General features: G+C 41.2%; 2 protein-coding genes across 2 annotated transcripts in view; both read left to right on the forward strand.

Annotated features, from left to right (window-relative positions):
• Positions 1-7,397, forward strand: part of myo3b (myosin IIIB) — a gene marked incomplete at its 3' end in the record, with an annotated part of 53,572 nt that extends 46,175 nt beyond the window's left edge. Inside the window, 4 exon segments of the mRNA XM_083921043.1 lie at positions 6,357-6,457; positions 6,835-6,881; positions 7,264-7,360; positions 7,362-7,397. Of these exon segments, the coding sequence (XP_083777169.1) occupies positions 6,357-6,457; positions 6,835-6,881; positions 7,264-7,360; positions 7,362-7,397 (281 nt within the window).
• A 10,386-nt stretch (positions 7,398-17,783) lies between these two features.
• On the forward strand, positions 17,784-19,314 carry sp5a (Sp5 transcription factor a; the record flags this gene model as incomplete). The annotated part of the gene is made up of 2 exons (XM_083921317.1): positions 17,784-17,912; positions 18,235-19,314. The coding sequence occupies exons 1-2, from the start codon at positions 17,862-17,864 to the stop codon at positions 19,312-19,314; spliced, it is 1,131 nt and encodes a 376-aa protein (XP_083777443.1). The 5' UTR covers positions 17,784-17,861.
• Between the last annotated feature and the right edge of the window lie 594 nt (positions 19,315-19,908).

Genomic DNA, 19,908 nt, shown 5'->3' on the forward strand with positions numbered 1-19,908 from the left:
GGATATATGTCTGTTTTAGTGTATCCTTGACCAGGCAAATATTCTCCCTCTTTACCAAAATACCCTCAGTGCAGCATTTTAGGGTGAGAAAAGAGCACTAAAACAAAACTCCAGGCGCTCTCTGATGTCTGCAGCACCAGCCTTTGATTTCCCATGTTTTGTCAGTGAAAAAGTTACACATACTCAGTGAAGTCGTGTAAGCTGCACACTCAAGACGATGCCACCTCTCGTCACCTGTCTCCTGAACCTTGAATATTAATACAACATGTTTGGAAATGAGTCACAGAGGCGTGTGTGGAAAGAAAGCCTTTGCTAGCAAGCAGCAGATATGATCAGAGTGCTGCTTATGCTCCTCAGCGTGGTAAACAGGATGGTGCTGAGGATCAGTCAGAGCTGACTTTATGGTTTATGAAAGCTGAGCTACTTATGTTAACAGGCTTTTTGAAGATTATAGTTGTGGTAAACATACATGTCAAGAGAGAGACAGTGATAAAGTGGCGCCACAACACAGAGACCAATTACCTCTGCGTCTTGGAAGATAGTTAACCTGGTCGTTTGAAAGGATGAGAAATGAGAAAAAATTAAAAGGGGGCAAAGAATAATTGAAGTTCATGTTGACTTATTGGTTCTAGTCATGTCCCATGGTACATTCAATAAGAATTGATTTATTTTGTAGCCCTGAGCTCTCTCCGGGCTTTAGAGCTGCAGCTGGGAGAGCTCATTGAAAATGTGACGCCGTTTTACCCACGCTGAGGTCAAACCCACACTCACCAGTACATCTCACTTTCCTCTCTTCTCACTCCCACCCTCTTAAACATCTTCCCACATGTCCTCCCACAAGGTTTGCAGCCACCAGGTGCTGCTCCACAACCCTCCACCACCACCACCACCACCACCGCAGCCACCTTCAAAGCAGCAGCAGTATATCAACATGCATCTGCCAGACAAATGATCCACCCTCTCCATGTTCTCTAGACAAATACGCTCCCACCCTCACGCTGTCTCTCAGCCTTTTGATTGATCCGTCTGTCTCCACATATCGCAGCGTCTCAACCGGATGCCTTCAGTTTTAGGCAAATTACAGACTCGACGTAGCGGCAGCAGAGATTTGGAAGGGATAGGAAAGACTCAACCTAACGGAAGGAGTTGCCTCTGTCTGACGCTACCTACGTAATCCTCTTAATGTCAGTGGGAGTAGTTAACAGGATGTACTTCCAAACTACTCATCATCACAATTCCAACAGAATAATCTCCTGAGACGTAAAATCTAGGTGGAAAATGATACTCCAAGTTCTTTGTAATTTCACACATGTGGATTGACTCATTTGATGTAGTTTAACTAACTTTTTCCAAAACACAAAACCTTATAAGTTTGTTATTGTTGTTGACCAAGTACAGTTTTATATAGTTAAATTATTATCTTAGAAAATTGCAAGGGGTCACACTAAAGCTTTGTGCTATTCATTTGCATATTTAATCTATGTGTTTCTTGTCATTCATCCCTCTGCTTACTTTGTACTAATCCTGCCAGGTCACAGTTATAAATTACATGTGTTATGTTTGTGACATATGATTGACTTCCACAAAGTTCAGAGATTTTTCCTCCACGCAAACATTTCTTAAGGAGTCAAAGTTCCAAATCTGCTGTCAGTGGAAATGATTGATTTCAGTGTGAAAAATTGGTTGTAAGTAACGACATCCTCTGCTTGCATTAGTGAAAACAGATGCAGGAACTACTCTTTTTCAGTATTATCTGCAGGACTTGACCAGTTAGTCTTATAATTTAAAGCACATGAGTTGCTATTTAAGTATGATGTCCAAAATGAGGAGAACGGTAATAAATCTCAGGAAACCCTGAAAGGTTCTGGAAATCCTCTTCAACTTCAGATATCTGTTTGGAGTCTTTGTTTGCAACTGAGGAATAATGTATGTGTTAGTGTGCACGTATGTATGTGTGTGTGTGTACAAGTTTGCATGCATGTGTCTGGGTTTATGCACCCGTGCGTGTGTGTGTGTGTGTGTGTGTGTGTGTGTGTGTGTGTGTGAGAAGAGGCGGTTGTGAGGTAAAGAGAAGGGTCTGGGTTGCACATGCCTCATTTAGACATCAAAGGCCCCTGCTGATGATTTTTCCTTATAATCCATGCCTTTTGGTGCCTCTGCTCCCTCCATCTGAATAAACAAAGCCCAAGTGGTTCTCTGTGGTCTGGGAGAAGTCAGGTGATTGCAGCACATGATTTGGAAAGTAAATCAATACATCTTTAATTTATTCCACTAAAAATCCCTTTTAGCAGCTCTTTTATGTTTCTGAGGAGCATTCTGTTTTTCAAGGGATTTCAAAGTGGTATTTAGAGATGTAATACGACTCATCTGCTACTCTTTGAAAATGAAAGAAATACCTATCTGAAAAAGAATCCCAGACCTTTTTATCTCAAAAAAGCAAACATGTACAATATGAACGTTTCTCACCGAGAAGAGCAAACTCTGCTTGGCTTTCTTTTGATACGGAGGAATCAATATTGTATGAACTGCGCTGCCTCTGTATTCCCAGTCGACGATTATTCCTCCCCACCCTAAACAGCAGACATTACCCACGATCATTTAGCAAACCCCCGGTGTGAGCCACTAACTGACCCCTTCCCAGCTCTGCCTGCTCCTGTCCAAGCTGTGCTCTGCTGCCAGAGGCCAGTTTGAAAGCCTCTTGCCTGTAATATATCTGCAGGAGAAGCATTCCTCTGGGGCTGGCCTGGATCAAATGGCAGTGATTTCCCAAACAGAGGCACAGAGATGGGAGTTCTGACCCATCCTCTGATCTGCTTCTCGCTCTAATCGCTGCAGGTCAGAATGGATAAATGGTGATGCTCATCCCCCTGTGTGTCCTGTTTCGGGCTCCAGATCTGCAGATCCAGCAGCTGAGCCACTTTAAGAAAACATCTACATCTACAGCAAGTTTTTCAACCAATATTGCAATAGTGATTTAATGAGCATGTCATTGCTAAACATAAAGCATAGCACGGCTAATGGGAATTAGTTTTGCTACTCTATTAAGTATTTGGTCATAAACCAAAGTATTGACCGTCTGACATGTTTGATGTGATGATGATGGTTAGATGTAAACTCAGGGGATCACCAAATATTGAATAATTACGTACTTAGGGAACCATGAATTTGTGGACCAAATTTCAGGACAATCTATCCAATACTTTAACTTTCACTTGCTGTAGCTTTTAAGACAGTTACGTTGTGAGTTATGATTAAGATTGCAGCACTTGCAGATCGAAAATGTCCCTCTCTCTTTAAATTGTAATTACAATATAAGAACTGAATCATTCAGCACGACAACAGATCTTGTGTTTCAGCTACAGTGGAGGGTCTTCAACAAACATGGTTCCTATTTTTTAAGATAAAACGTTTGTTGAAAACACAGTCTATTTTACAATCCAATTGAATTTTGATATCGTTCAAGGACAATTGGATTTATTAACTGTGATTGCGGCTTTGATGCAATTTCAGGGGAATAAAACATTTGCTAATCAAATTTATTTCTGCATCATTAGCAGAGCAATATCCCACAGACAGACATTGTTTAACTAAAATGTGGTGCTGGTTTATTTTATTTTCAACAAAACATGTCATGTAGAAACAGTAGCTAGTTCAGGTCTCATTAAGCAGCAACTGTGAACAGTCTATCTCTATAATATTTAACTGCTTTTGATGCAGCAAAAGCATACTACCTGTTTAGAAGAAATTCTCACAGCAGTTCCCCCCCCCCCCTCAGTACATGAGATCTATCCAAATATCCTCAAATACTCAGGGGTGACAAGGATTCACACAGTGGACGGTTAGCACCTCTGGGGCACAGAAAGATAAGATTCACGTTAAAAGTTAGCTAATATCTCAGAACTGACAGGAACTTTCTGGGCATTTACAAAGTGTGACTTTAGTAAACCTGCGCTGGTTTTGAATAACATCAAGAAGCCGAGGAAATATGGGGGGGTGGAGGGGGGACCTTGCTCTTTGATGTATAGGATTGAGATGTGATGAGGTCTGTTCAAAGTGAGTACAAAGTAGTGTTAAGATGGAAAAAGCAAATGCAGCTTTAGTCAAGGTAGAGAAGCCGAGGTAGCAAGAGATGATGAAGAAATGTCCTGTCTCACCCGAAACGCAGGCAAAGAAGATGAAACGTTATCTGACATTAAATATAGATGCGGCCTTGTAAAGGTGTCTCAGCTTTAAAACACACTTTTGTAGCCTATAAATTTTCGAAACCCTGGGTATGCTGTAGTAGAAGAATGTAATAAGCCTTTGTAATTGTCTTGTGTTTGAATAATCAGGCTATCACATATCTCATTATATTTACTAGAGTAGAGAAGTAGTCATTCAATGGGTGTGAATCAGGAATTTCTTCTTACTCTCTTTAATAGATTAGCCATGGATCACATTTGTGTGGGTTTCAGTGGGAAGTAGGAGGGTGAAATGTACTTTTTACAGGCCAGCTAATAGTTGTCACTTCACTTTCAATAGTTGATACATGCAAAGCACCACAAATGCAATTCTGTACACTTATATTTGGCAGCAAACATCTTAGGGTACGTCCACACGATTGAAAATTACATTTTTTTTCTCTGTCTTTCTTAAAAAGTTTTCAGTCCTCGCTTTCAAATCTTCCCAGTCTGGGACCTGGTTACAAAAAATACCGTTTTCAGGCTCAGATAGCGCAGGCTGTGTGTGGATGGTCGGCCAAAACGAAGTTGTGCGGTTACAGGAAAGCTTGTCTTCATGTGGACGGGCCCTTAAATGCTATCTGTGATTCTGGAAACCACGAGGCTCACATGCATGTGAGTGCCTTATACGTCGGTATCAAATGCCCGGGGCCGTGACAAAGCATCAGTATGTAACAAGTTGGTGAACGGTCTGTGTAAACAGTGTGGAGGCAATTCCAGTCTACTTTTCCAATATTTGAAATACAGCTCCTTTAAAGGAATATTTGGGGACATTTGGGTTTCCATTGCATGGTACAGCTCGACTTGAAATTACTCAGTTTTTTTAGCAGTACTTTTCTTCTCGTCTTCGTTGTGGATCCCCCCTCACTGTAGGTGGGATGATGGTTCTCTCTGATCAGTCCGTGGTCTGTTGTGATTTAACGCCACCTTCACTGAACCTCAACCAAGGTGGTCCCTATAAAACAAGGTACCAAGTACAATCCACAGCTTTTGCAAATGGAAAACCAAAAAGAGCGAGTCAAGGCCGAGCCGTACCGTGCAGTGGAAAAACGACAAAAGTATAAACCTACAGCTGGCAGCAGCTTAGCTTATCTTAGCTTAGCATAAAGACAGAAAAACAGGAGGAGACAGCATGGCTCTGTCCAAAGACAGCAAAACACACATACCGGCACCTCTAAATGGGCCTCCACCTTTATTTCAGATCCTTTTACATGTCTGTGTTTGGCCACCACCTGGCTGCATTTTACTTATCTCATTAGTTTCTTTGACATCTTGGCTAATTTCAGTTGCAATACAATGGTGATGCTTGCAAATAATTAGTCCCAAACCAACAACAGCTAACTGTTGCTCTACTTTTACTGATGGTTTCCAGAAAACTATCTTCAGTAGAATAAACTGCACCGTGTAAAATACTAATACAGCCACTCTGAACAACTCCCTACTACCTTCTTCATTAAAACCACTGCACTGACCTACTACTACTGTAATTACAAGATTTAAATAAAAAAAAAAGTATAACTCCTCACTTAGACATGGGCTTGATGCATTTATTTACTCTGGCAAAAACATTCAACCCATTTTATGATTACGCATACACAATGATACAATGAGAGGCGAAGCACTTACTCCCATATCGCTAACATTATATATATGTAGTCCATTCATCACTAGTTTTCACTTTTCCCAGTGTGAAGGAATGGTAGGATCTGAACCTTGGTGTAAATACATCTGAGAACTTTTCTCTCTTTTTGTGGGTTTTGGTCCCTTGAAAGTTAAATACTTGAATATCTCACCCGACAGTCTCACCTTTTCCTCCTCCATTATCGCTATTTGTCAAATTGAACTCTAGTCTGCTGTGCACCTGTTGGGAGAGATATAATTAGATGTGGTTTAAATGTGTGGGTTTTATGTAATCTTAAGCTGTTATTGAGTCAGCTCATCGATGACATTACATAATCTTTTACCTAATCCATCGTAAATTTAAAATATGTTTCTGCCACTTTGTCACACAAGGGTGCAGATTAAAAAAGTGGAGGGCAGAATCTGTTTACTGCTGCTGTCATCACAGTATCATGTCGGTACTTGTTGTTGTTTTTGCTTGGTTGGATCACTGCCCTCATTTTTCCTCTGTTGCAGGTCCAGTGATGAAGCTGCAGCAGAGAACTCCTCGCCGACGGGGCCAACAGCCCAAGCTGCTCAACAGCCCCGAAGACAGTCTGTACTACAACCAGCTAAATGTGAGTTCAAAGTGCCGATAAAGGCCTTTGTCTGACTTTGGTTCCACATGATAATACAATTAAACCTACCTGTGCCAGACCCTGGAGCCCCACCCCCACGCTTCTCTGCCTCTTGTCTTGAACATGTGCTTATGCTCTTTATCTGTTGCTTTCATGTCAGGATGTCTGCCTTCACGGTGAATAATTGATGTGGTTTATCAAAGCTGAGCAAGATGCATGCTTCATCAGACTCACTTGAGCCCTTTGATCAGAAAAAATTATGCTGTGACTTCTGATATTATCAGCATCTGCTCGCATTCAACACAAAATCACTTTGAATTAAAAATTAATGACTCTCTGCTCATCTTTTGACTGTGTGCTCTTGGCCCTTTCCTCAGAGAACTCTGGATTACCAGGGGAGCAAGAGGAAGCCGAGAAAACTTGGGTAAATAACTGCTTTCCTACTTACAGCAACTCTAAACAGAGCAGGCCCTTTGTGGAATAGGAGAATCCAGAATTGGAGTTGTTTTCTTATAATGTAAATGGAGAGCTGAAAATAACAGGCTTTTTATGAGCAGTTGCTCTGCGTCATTAGAGAGGGGGTTACATATTAAGGCTTTGTCAGCATGCTAATTTTAATTGTTGAAGGTCTGACTTGTATTTGTATTATAAATGACTTCCCGGTTCATCTCAGTATACTTAAGAAAGCGCATGCGCCTAATTGTATCTGCAAATATAGTTTTTATTCTAAATGTCTATTTTTTTCACATCAAGACTGTACCGTATCACAGTTATTTCTCACACTTTCTCGTCATCTTTCCCATCAGTCAAATCAAAGTGCTGGATGGAGAAGATGAGTACTACAAATTACTGTCAACTGTGGAGTCAATCCCTGAGGAAGAGTACGCGACCGCTCCCCCCTCCCACCCTCTCTAGTGGGCCTCTCGTCAATCAGAGCTGAGCCTTACAACCATGTCGACCGGTAAGACCGACGCACTAGACATGTACACAGACACTCCAAAGAACATCCTCAGTGTTGGATGTGCTGTGGTATGTGGAGCAAGTAGCAGCAGTGCAGAATAAGCGACCTGTGCAGACAATGTGCTCAGCTGTTAATCCAAAGTGGTTTCAAAGTGTTTACAGGAACGACTTAGTCATCAGGAACATTATTAAAAGTTTTCTTTATACATTGGACTATTTTCTGTGTGGTAAGACACCATAGTTCTCAATTTCAGCTCAGGTTTTAAAGCCATAATGCTCAATTATCATTAAAATTGTTACATTTCGCAAGAAAAGAAGCTCCAGACGTCCGTTATCTAACTTTTTTCTCGTCCTGGGCTTGACTTGCTGCTATTGTGCCTCTCAATGTGGCAAAAATGTGAAATATTGTGATGGGGTTTGTCATTTTTCCAGAGGCTTTTTTGTGGCCTTAAAACCTGCACCAAAGAAGAAATTATCATTCAGCTTACAAACGCTTGTGAAATAGTACAGATGTTGCATCAATAAATGAATTAACGACAACAGCGTAAATAATGCTTCATCATGTGGCGCTCTAAGGAATGAAAAACATTTTGCAAAGTCACAATGAAACACATAAATGCTTAGTGTCCATTTGCAGTTTTGATGTCAGATGTTTAAGCTCTATGTCAGGGCTGCAAGAAACTCTTACTGCTGTCTATCTATTAATTATTATATTATATTATATTAACTGATTCTTCAATCTATCAGTTGTTGAAAATAATGGCAAATTGCTGAGACAAAAGAAATGTCTTCAAATAGCTCCTTTTGACCGTGTGTTGGTTTTATTATATTACATTTATAATGACATAAACTGTAGAAAAGCAAACAAATCATTTGATTTTTAAAGCTTTAACCAGCATATGTTTGGTGCTTTATCTCAATAAATGACAACAATAACAGTTTATTTCTTAAGATTAAAAGGATCATTTATTACTTCCTGTCAGTTGACTGATCTATTATCGTTCCACCGTTGCTCCACATTAACTCTAAGAAGCCCCTCATCATGTAGGCAGCGTGCTTCTTTTTAAACTCAGTGGTGTTAACCTGACTTGCTAAAAATCTACCTATCTCTGAGCTTAATGTCTATTGTCTAAGACGGATCCAGAGACAAATCCTTCTGAAACCCCAAACTCTCCCTGCGAGTTCTCCCTTGTCTGTAGTTGGAGGGGCTTTGTGCTGTCTGAGTGCTCGAATCACCACACATAGCATCACAGAGGCAGAGCTAGACCTTGCTCTGAATTTCACCCTAAATACAGGAATTTTCTTTTAAGATGTGAAGTGTCGGAAATACAGGGCTGGCGAGTTGATTTGTAGAGCTTTTTTTTTTCTTTTCAATTTGCATATCATTTACTGCATCTCCCTTTTGTTGACACCCGAGGGCCTGCAAGGAGATTTTGATCTTAATAGGAAGAGTAGGGTGGTATGACTGAGGATCTCATCCTCCTTACACTCAGCGGGGGAAACATTAGAGCTCTGCCTAGATAGCGAGAAGGAGATAGCGGCTTCACTTAGGTTCAGGTTCACAAGAATCCTGGTGGGTTTTAAAGAGACCCAAAGTGTCCATCACATCCCACCGCTCAGCAGTGTCAGGCTTGAGTTGAGACATTGGGGACCACCTCATTGCCTTAACATCACTGGTTAAATGTGTTGTTTCTGTTTTATAAGCATGTGAAATAAGACATTTCTTACACTTACAGGACTCTCTAGACGATACATGGGTTCAAGTCCACTGGTTTTGTCACTTAACGCTGTGGTTTTAACCCACTCATTTTCCAACCGTAACTGTGCTGTTTGTTGTGTTGAACAGCCTAGATGCATGAAGTGTAATCCAAAACTTCAACATTACACATATCCTGGAACTAATGCAACCTCTACACAGTGATGGATGAAGTATTCAGATACTTTATTTTAAAAGTAGCTATTCAGCATTGTATAACACTCCATTCTAAGTACAAGTCCTGCCTTTATAACATGTACAAGACCACTGACAGAAAAGATTACTGATTTCTATGCAGAAAATGGCTCCTGTTATTGTATTTGTTGTTGGTTTATTACTGCTGATGAGAGTAATATATAATAAATAACACGTAAGCAGTATTTTATGCAGTCATTAGTTGAGGTGGAGCTTATTTTACCCAATATAGTTGTTTAATCTATACCAATGCATCATATTTTATAAGCTTATCATAGGTTTTGTGGGTTCAATATTTCCCTCTGAATTGTAGTGAAGCAGAAGTATTAAGTAAGTATCATGAAATGGTACTTACGTATTTCAGTAAATGTACTCTGCATCTACAAGACTATGACAAGATGTAACTCACAAATGTAGCCCTTATTTAATGAAATCAGGAAACAGTTTTTATCTTTAAAAAATGTGTTTGTGTCATTTTTTCATGTCAATAAATCCTAAACAAAGTAGAAATCAGCTGTTTCAATGATCAAATTAACTCACATAATGAAGCTGCATCAGTAATAAAATACTAGTCTTATATTAAATCTATTGTCATGTATAACTCTACAAGAAAAATCAAAGAGTAATAACCAGACCACTGGCAGTGTTATAATGTGGTGTCACAGTTAGTTCAGAAGCATTTCACCTCCGGTCGTAGCCACAGATCCTGCAATAATTAAAATCCTGGTTGTGCATTACTCCCTTGCTGGGATAGTTGGTTCCTCTGAAGAGCAGTCTGAAATAGGTCACCCCAGCACCCTGTAGTGCATCTTAAAAGTACACTGAATCAATTAAGTGTGATCATGCTCCCTTGATTATTTTGGCCCTGTTTTACCATGGAGAGGAATTTCAAATAGGCTCGCTAGTTTGAATAACAAGGTTGGACTGTGGTGACAAATGGCTCCAGAGTGGGTGTTTATTTCCCTGTTTTTCTCTGCCAAATTAACTCCCTGGCTGATTGCCTGCGTTAGCATATGAGAGGAGGTGAACGGAGGTGTGTATGTAATTACCTTGGTTAGCTGATTATGTGTTGCAAAAGGCAAATGTTATGAAATACTGTCATCACCCTCATGAACGACGCTCTGACCTAATGAACTGAAGCTTCTGTGTTCACTTGGACTCCTATTCATCTTGAGGTGTCTGCAGGCAGGAACGCTGAGGGACGGACGCAGTGTAATGTCAGTGTTGGAGGCCTGACACCTGTGTTTTTTTTAATATGTCTGCATAAATCCACCTCCCTCTTGTTTTCCCTCATTAAATCTGACAACATCTGGTGTGCAAGAGAGGACTCCTTTAATGTGGCTAACGTTACTGCTGGTGTTATTCTTGACATTTTAGCTATTTGCTTCATGCGCTGCACTTTCATTAAAGCAACATCCAAGGCACCCCAAAACACTGTTATCCAAAGTTTTAAACCACCTTTATGAAAATCGCTCGAGCTGCAGCCTCAACAAATGATGAAAAGCTTTTCTTTTCTAAAGAAGCATACTTACCTTTTCACCTAATAGTGATGTCTCACTTCAAAGAGAGAACACGATTAGGCCAACATTGTCCTGTTTCTATATCCTTTGAGTTCAAAGGGAGAGTTTGAATACCGGTATTTCATGTGCAGCCTTTTCAAATACTGTTTTAATGCTGTTTACGTGCTTTGGATATCCAGATGTGTCAGATTTTCACCAGCGGTAGAATATATCACACTACATTATGATTGCACACCATAGTTTTATAAGTAAAGAACGCATTCTTGTTTTATAATAGTTTTGTTCCCACCAATTTCAAGGACACAGGGTCTAACTACAAGAATAGCTACAAACTTAGCATTGTGATGCGTTTTGCTGGCTAATGACTGGTGCTCAAGAAGGTGACATACATGAGCGTCAACCAGATGTCAGATGTGTGTAAAGGGCTCTGAGCAAAATAGCATTCCGTAAAGACGGCATTAATAAAGAAACTGGTTGAGAGCTGGGGAGAGAGAGAGAGAGAGAGAGAGAGAGAGAGAGAGAGAGAGAGAGAGAGAGAGAGAGAGAGAGAGAGAGAGAGAGAGAGAGAGAGAGAGAGAGAGAGAGAGAGAGAGAGAGAGAGAGAGAGAGAGAGAGAGAGAGAGAGAGAGAGAGAGAGAGAGAGAGAGAGAGAGAGAGAGAGAGAGAGAGAGAGAGAGAGAGAGAGAGAGAGAGAGAGAGAGAGAGAGAGAGAGAGAGAGAGAGAGAGAGAGAGAGAGAGAGAGAGAGAGAGAGAGAGAGAGAGAGAGAGAGAGAGAGAGAGATAAAAGAGGCTGTTGAGTACGTACATCAAAGGTCTCTTAATGACAAGGGATGCCATTAGGGTTACAGTGGCTTTTGTTTCAGCTTCCTCACACCTGCAGTTTGTTGGGGGCGCTCTATGCACTGTTTTGTTGTTAACATTTGCATGAATGTAAAATGCATGCATGAGGAGATAAGAGTTTGTTCCTGGCTGTTAATCCTGGTGGTGACCAAATGTTTTGGTCAGAATTACAGCTTGCTTTTCATTTACAAAGAAGAACCATTCAGCTGCTTCCTTGTGTAAAAGTTAGTATAAAGCTAGCAAAGGTCTACATGGAACAATAAAAACAGTACGGAAAGGCTGACATCCTGTACGCCATGGAATTTATTGACTTAAAAGTTTTTCTTGAAGCCTCCGGTGCTGGAATGGGATTTGACAAATCAGAGCGTGAAATTGTGATTAGCCTCTCTCAGTTTGTAGACGAGTGGGGCACTAGCAGACTTGGCATGGCCAAAGGTGTAACCTGTTTTGTTTTGCCCTGGTGCTGCTTTCCCAGATGGTGGGACCAGCTGCCATTGAATAAACGCTGGACGGGTAACAGTGTGAGAATTACCACGGCCTTGTTTCAGTTTGGGATGCATTACAAAAAGCTTGTCTTTTTTGCCACTGCCAGGAGGAGCAGGGACGTATCACCCAGTGTTTAAACAAATAACCATTTGATTGAGGTCAGAATAAAGTAATGTCCAGTATAACTGTAAAAGAAATGTATTTCTCTTATTTGTGTTGTTGTACATGGAGACAACCCCCCCCCACACACACACACACACACACACACACACACACACACACACACACCACACTGTCGAATTACAATATTTTCTTAGGGCCTACTCACACTGTCTTTCTGGCCGGGCCAAAACCGTTTTTTCAGCTAAAGCCTAGTACCTTTAAGCAGTGTGAGTGCACCCGTTCCGCGCATAACTGCGGCCAGCGGGCCGTCCACGGTCAGCTTGAAAGAGGTGGGCTTTAGCGGAGCCGTTTGCACATGTACGAGCACGAGCGTGCGCACGTGTACGAGCACGAGCACGAGCCCTACGGCAGTAGCGTTATGTCCGCCTGTTCGGACATGTAAATAGAAGGACGGACATTTAACAACAACAACAATGGCGGTGAAAGGTTCACGTTGGTGTGGTGCGGGGGTGGAGTGTTTACTGCAGATTTGGTCGGATGAAAATATTCAAAAAAAGTCGACAAGACGCACAAAAACTCCGAGGTCTATGGAAAGATTTGTAAACAATGCCACACACACGCGATCAATGCATGTGACGTGTTACGGCGTGATGGCGTATGGACAGCAAGAAGCATTGGCTGGCCCTGGCAGTGTGAGTACAAACGGGGCTAGGGCGCGGGGGGACAGTGTGAGTATGCCCTAATGCCTCTTAAGATCCCCTGCTTACTGACTTTTTGCATGTTCTTTTTTTTCAACTTTATTTTCATTGAAATTTTTAAGCTAAATGAGTTGGCTGACATGGGCAACAGAGGAGTAAAGAGGAACTGCATCTTTCACTGGCAGATGTAATGGGCACATATATATATAGATATAGTCCATTTCTTTCTGTATTTTGCATAATGTATCAAAGTGTTAAGAAACATGTCTATTTCACTCTTTCTGTTTTCATTGTTTCTCCAAAAGTAATTTAATATTTACGAGAATTAACACATTTATATCAATTATTTAGCGCACTACAACATGTTGTAATCTTAAAGGAAAGTTACAAACACATTTTAAAGGAGTAGACGACAATATCTCAAATTCCCCACATCATTGTGTACAGCAAGTTGTGAGAAACTTCAACTTAGTGGAACTTAGTGCCTTGCTCAAGTGTTCTGGAGAAAGAACCCCTAGAAAGTACTCGACAAAGTGCAAGAATATTTAGAAAGGTGATAATAAGAAACCACCTGTTTATCTGAGGATTTTGAGAGATTGGAGATCTTTTTATTGCAATAATTCCTGATAAACTGTAACCTTGTACATCAGGGGTAGAGTTTCCCTCTTTAGGGCTGGATTAACGCATCTAGGGTGGGCTGAGAGAAGGTAAAATGACCTGTCCCGCCTTTCATGACCCCAGGCCAATCCTGCACATTGCCATGGCTTTGCTCTTTGCTCTTGAATATGCAGAGATCCCCAGCTTCATAGGCTCGAAAGAGAGAGGGAAAAAAAACTTGTATCGCATTGCAGGGAAAATTAGTGAGCCCAAAGTTGGAGTTTCTGTGTGTTGGGGGCTGTGAACAATGGCAGCTTTCTGTCAGACAGCAACTTCAAAGGTCTGCTGAGTGACTGCTCTGAGTTATACATTGTTGTAGATCACTGAGGAAATTCACAGATGTTTTCTCATACGAGACACCATTATAGCAGCTCAAGTACCCAGTAGCCTGGAGCATTTCTTCCCCCCCCTCTCCTCTCTCTCTCCCCCACACACTCAAACTCACTCTCACTCTCACACATGCATCCTCACCATCTCCCCCCTACCTCCGCCACCCCGCCCCCATCCTCTCTGATATCTCTTGTATGAGACAGATGTGGAACCTGTTTTCTCTCCAGCTGTCCAGAGAATATGGAGAGTTAAGAAGGGTTCATGTTGTGGCATTGCCCCCCGACTCTGTCAAATTCACACTTCTCACTGTCAGCTCGCTGAAAAAGTTCAAAATGTCTGGATAACATGCAGCTCCACTTTGTCAGATCCCTATGGGGTCAATACAATCAGTGGATTGTTGAATAAAAAACAATTAAATAAATGAATTGACAACTGAACAATGATCCTGAAAAGTATTTAATGTATGGTGCTTAATGAGGATGCTCAACACAGTTTCTCCTCCCTCTTCTGCAGATTGCCTTCTTCAACTTTGAACTGGACCTGAACCGAAACCAACTCAGCAACACATTTAATATCTATTGTAAATGTATATTTATTTCTAGTAAACTGACATTTTATATGAGTCAAATAAATGTGTTTAAATTACTGACTTTTGTCTATTGGTGTGTTTCTGTTCCTTTCTCACCTGTTGAACTTTTAGTAAATGTTTTATTTTATTTAAAATGTAGGAAATTCAGATTTCTGATCCAAATATGGGCCAAAAGTGCAGAACATCCAAATCTGACTTATGGGTTCCTGCGACTTCCAGATACAACCCCTGTGTGAGTTTGTTTCCTGTTACCACTGAAAGTCTGCTTGTTCTTTTTAGATATTCTGCTAACCTCTATATGCAGCTTCTCACACATCTCCACCTTTTAACAGTATTTCTGCAGATCAACTCTCTGCTTCATGCTTTAAAGTACCGTCTGAAATACATGGAGGGTGCAGACTTATTCAATGTTCAAACCTTTGAGTCTACAGGCAAAAAACTATTGCAGTGGGGGTTCCTCCTAGTTAATTTTCCCATCAAATACTGCAGGAAAAAATTCTTTCACCCACACCACTGCTGAGGTGACCCTGTAAAACTTGAGGCATGGCCATGAGATGGCAAAGGTTTGGAGCGAGTAAATTACCTCAGGGACTGGACATTGTGTCAAGCACACAGTCATGAATTTCTTACAAACTATATCAAAGTCCTGCTCAGCCGAATCCATCCCTCAGCTGGAGTCCTATTGAGATGCATTAAAATATAAGAACTTGCATTTAAGGCTGAACCGAGCATCTCAAAGGAAGACATCAATAATTTGGTAATTCTGATGGTTCACAGAATTTCATGCAGTTGTCACATATGTCTGAAATTTCCCTTTGCTCACATGTAAAGCTGATTAAAGTGAAAATCCACCCTAAATCAGAATTAATATCCGCTATTTGAATGTTCTCAAATCAGCTCAGCTGTTCAGGATCATAACGAAATCTTAATTTAAGTTTTAGGGTGGATTTGCCCTTTACTTTAACAGTTGTCTGGTTTGAAATAAGATAGCAGATTACAACATTTGACATTTATCTGACATTTGAACCTGGAAGCAAAAACTAACTGACAGCACTCTTCTGCAACAATACAAACTTCAGGAGTCAACTGTAAAAATGTTTACTTTAGTGACGTCTGAGCTGGTTGGTTATAATCCTCTTTTCACCTGTTTTGACCTCGTCTCAAATATAAAATTGTAAAATTCTGCTCCTTTGTGTCAAAATCATATAAATGCACATAGACACTAATACAGTACGGTTCACTAGTATCAATGGCTTTATAAATTATTAATACATGCTTTATGAATGCTTTTTTTATGAGTGCTTTATCGATTATTGAGAGTTGGTTCACCTTTGTGCACCATTCGTTTATCTGTTTGGTAATAATTTGGTTGTAAACGTTTGTGTAACGCTAATAATTGATCATGGGATTTCTATAACTGATTTATAAAGGTAAATGTTAGTAATTAGTCATTAACTGTGTGTAAAGGACACAGGGGGCCTTAATAAAAAGTGTTTCAAATATTTCTTGATCATGAAAAAACTTGCATCCACACATTGGGAGGTTGCAGTTAATTATAATGTGACCTGTAAGATTATTGTCCAGGTGTAAAAAGTATTCACTCTCTCTTGTAAACGGCAGATTTAATACGACATGGCTCAGGATTCAAAGTCGTGACCTTCCTGTTTTCTGTGTGTATATGGTACACACAATGAATTTCATCACCCACTGCTGCCATAACTTGCTGTACACAAGGTTAATCTCCACTAGTTATTTTTTATCAGTCGACAGTGTGACTACACCACTCCTGTAGCCAGTTTTGTAGTTTAACATGTCTCCAGTGCAGCCCAGCAGGACTCCCCCTTTCCCTAATGACTGTGTGTAAAGCCGTGGGAGAGGACTGGGAACATTAATCCCTTCAAAGGAACAGATCTAATTCAAAATCTGCCGCTCCAAACTAGTTGAGAGGACAGTGATTGTTTCTTCAGGGAAGCCAGATAAAGATCAGAGAGCTGATATAGAAAACTACAACTTCCATTTTGACTGCTCTGACACAAAAGTTTTGAATATTATCTTAAGAAAACAGCATACTTTTGCATTCATTGGATGTTCTGAAACAAAAACAGGAAAAAATGTACAACTGTATCAGTTTAGCTTTGGAGTTAGGACTTGTTTAATTTGGATGCTTCGGTGCACGAGATCCTGTGCTGGACTTCCTCTCCAGACCCATTGAAAGGACAAGTTTATAAAGAAACATAATTGAGACATCACCATTTCAAGTGCTGCTTTTGTCACCTGATTTAAAACAGAGGTTTCCCCTTTGTGTCATGTTAAGTAACATGTTATAATTTGAATTAGCTGCTGGGAATTTACCCTAAGGCTCCGAGCTTAGCTACATTTTGATGCTCAACAAAGAGGGGGAAAAAAGTCTAAATTAGGAATAAGGTTCAAATGAAACAAATGATTGAAATGAATGAAGGAGAATTAAGCATTTAAATAATTCAGAGAGGGCATAATTAAGTGTTTAATGCTGTGTTGTGGTTCAAAGGGACAACAAAGGAAATTTAATTCAAATTAGAAATGTAAAAAGAGACTGAGATTCTTGAGAGATGAGAACTTTGTGTTGAGTCACTTGATTTGGTCTCTTTCCTCCATCAAACAAGTCGAGCAGAGCCGGAGATCTCCAGAGATAACAATGTCACATTGTCACATAGGGTTCTGCTACAAATCCTTAATTACAAAAAGAGGATCAGATGACTACAGCATCCAATACTGGGGTCTCCAGGCGGCGTGGGGGTCTTTGATCAAGAAAATCCAATTATTTGTGTATATACATTTCCCACATAGTGATTACTTCATTAATTGTCCCGCCTTTATCTCCTCCCTTCCCATCCCCCCTAATAATCAGCTCCTTTATCCAGACCAACAAACACACCATAGGAGCTTTGTGGATTCAAAGGATTTGCTTTCCCCTCTCAAAGAGCCGCTATTCTTTGATGATTGGGCAGCGGCAAACTTCAAAGTAATAAATCTTATTTCTGACTGGCTGGCGGCCCACCAAAGTCCTTATCAAATTCTAAGAAGTGATCCCTCACTCTCCAGATACACCGAGGAGATCTCGCAGAGAGGAAGCACTGAGGAGCGCAGACCTGCTGCCCCACGCGATATATATATATTTTATTTTGTACTGCGAATGCACATATTTATCTAAATTAGTGCCATTTTTTATTTTTACTTGCCTTCATCGAGAGAGGGAGGAGGACGCTTACCATGGCAGCAGTGGCTGTACTGCGGAATGAAACACTCCAGGCTTTTCTTCAGGTTTGTGCGCAACTTTGACGACTTTCATCAACTTACTCATCCGAGTTGATTTACGTTGGCGTAACGAGTCTTTTTTATATATTTAACGCGGGTAAAAGTGCCACCTTGATAGTCCTGTGTCATATAATTTTATTACTAATTGTTTGCGCCTTTAATGACTTCTGCTGCAACATTACGCCAACTTTTATGTCACATTAACAAACGCTTTCCTCACCTGGTTGAATATAAAAACGTAGCACATCCTATTGTGCTTTCTTAACCCCATAAAGTGTGTTAAGTAATGACTGTAATATTGAAAAAATGTGTGTCTCTTGTTGTGCAGGATCGCACTCCAAACTCTTCTCCAGAGAACTGTAAGCACTCTCCGCTGGCTCTCCTGGCTGCCACTTGTAACCGGATCGGGCATCATCACCACGGATCCAACCCCACAGATTTCCTCCAGGTCCCTTACGACCCAACTCTGGGCTCCCCTTCGCGTTTATTTCACCCATGGACTAACGAGGGACCCCCTCAGAGCAGCCTAGCCACTAACTCTACTTTCGGACTAACATCCAAGCCCCAGCTATCTGCGCACATCCAGAGCTCCTTCAGCACGCACCACGAACTACCCCTCACCCCTCCGGCGGACCCCTCGTACCCCTATGACTTCTCCCCTGTGAAGATGTTACCTTGCTCCATGCAGTCTCTGCAGTCCTCCTGCCCTCCCACCTACGTCCCCGCCGTTAGTTACGCAGCCCCAACTCCGATTCCACCCGCAATGCCAAGTTTTGTCACGGGACCCTCCGGCCTTGTGCACCAGCAGCAGAGACAGTTGTCTCCAAACCCCGGAGAGGATATTCCGTGGTGGAGCCTGCAGCAGGGGAACCATGTCAGTCATTCTTCCTCCCTTGGTCCCCATCGCTTCCAGCTGCAGAGGGGCTTGGTTCTGGGACATACGGACTTTGCGCAATATCAGACGCAAATCGCGGCTCTGCTGCACACAAAGTCCCCTCTCGCAACCGCGCGGCGGTGCAGGAGGTGCAGGTGTCCCAACTGCCAGTCCTCCACGTCCAGCGACGAGCCTGGCAAGAAGAAACAACACATTTGTCACATACCGGGTTGCGGGAAAGTTTACGGGAAAACTTCCCACCTCAAAGCGCACCTGAGGTGGCACTCTGGAGAGCGGCCGTTTGTGTGCAACTGGCTCTTCTGTGGCAAGAGTTTCACCAGGTCGGATGAGCTGCAGAGACACCTGAGGACTCACACGGGGGAGAAGCGCTTTGTTTGCCCAGACTGCTGCAAGAGGTTCATGAGGAGTGACCACTTGGCAAAACATGTCAAAACTCACCAGAACAAAAAAAGCAAGTGCCACGACAAGACACTTGACCACGTCAAAAGGGAGGACACGAGGAATATGTTGTAACACACCGTGTACTCGTTTTAAACAGTAGAAATCACTAGTGCAATACAGCCAGTCCTACATTAGTTAAAGTACACAGTGAGCTGCATTTTTATAGGGTATTTTGTTTATTCTGTTGGTTGATTTCTTACATCTTGACAATAGTCTCTAAGATTTCTGGTCTGTGTAGCGCATTTTGTGTGTGTGTGTGTATATATATAAAGTTTCATAAGTTAATTTGGGACCATGGAGAAGTTATAGCTCATGAGTTTGAATTCACTGTCTATATCATATCAAGGAAGACAAGTTTTCAACTTGTGTTTGAACATTGTCTTCGGTGGAAGATTTCACTCCCCTGTAAATTATATTTAATAGCTTTTGTTGAATGAAAGTGTCAGTTTTTTGCTCCATATGGGGTGTTTTTAAGCATGCTCTTGAAAAGATCTGCTATTGTTGATATGACCCAAATACTGTGTGAGAATAAAGATTATAAGATTTTCCTCAAAACTAAACTCGAATAATTCATTTGATATCACTCAGTTATATGGGCGATGAATATATACAGTATTACCTGGATTAGTGTGCCTTGTGAATTATAAACCCCAGTCATTCATTTCA

This window comes from Echiichthys vipera (assembly GCF_963691815.1).
Source record: "Echiichthys vipera genome assembly, chromosome: 10".
NCBI classification, from domain to species: Eukaryota; Metazoa; Chordata; class Actinopteri; order Perciformes; family Trachinidae; genus Echiichthys; species Echiichthys vipera.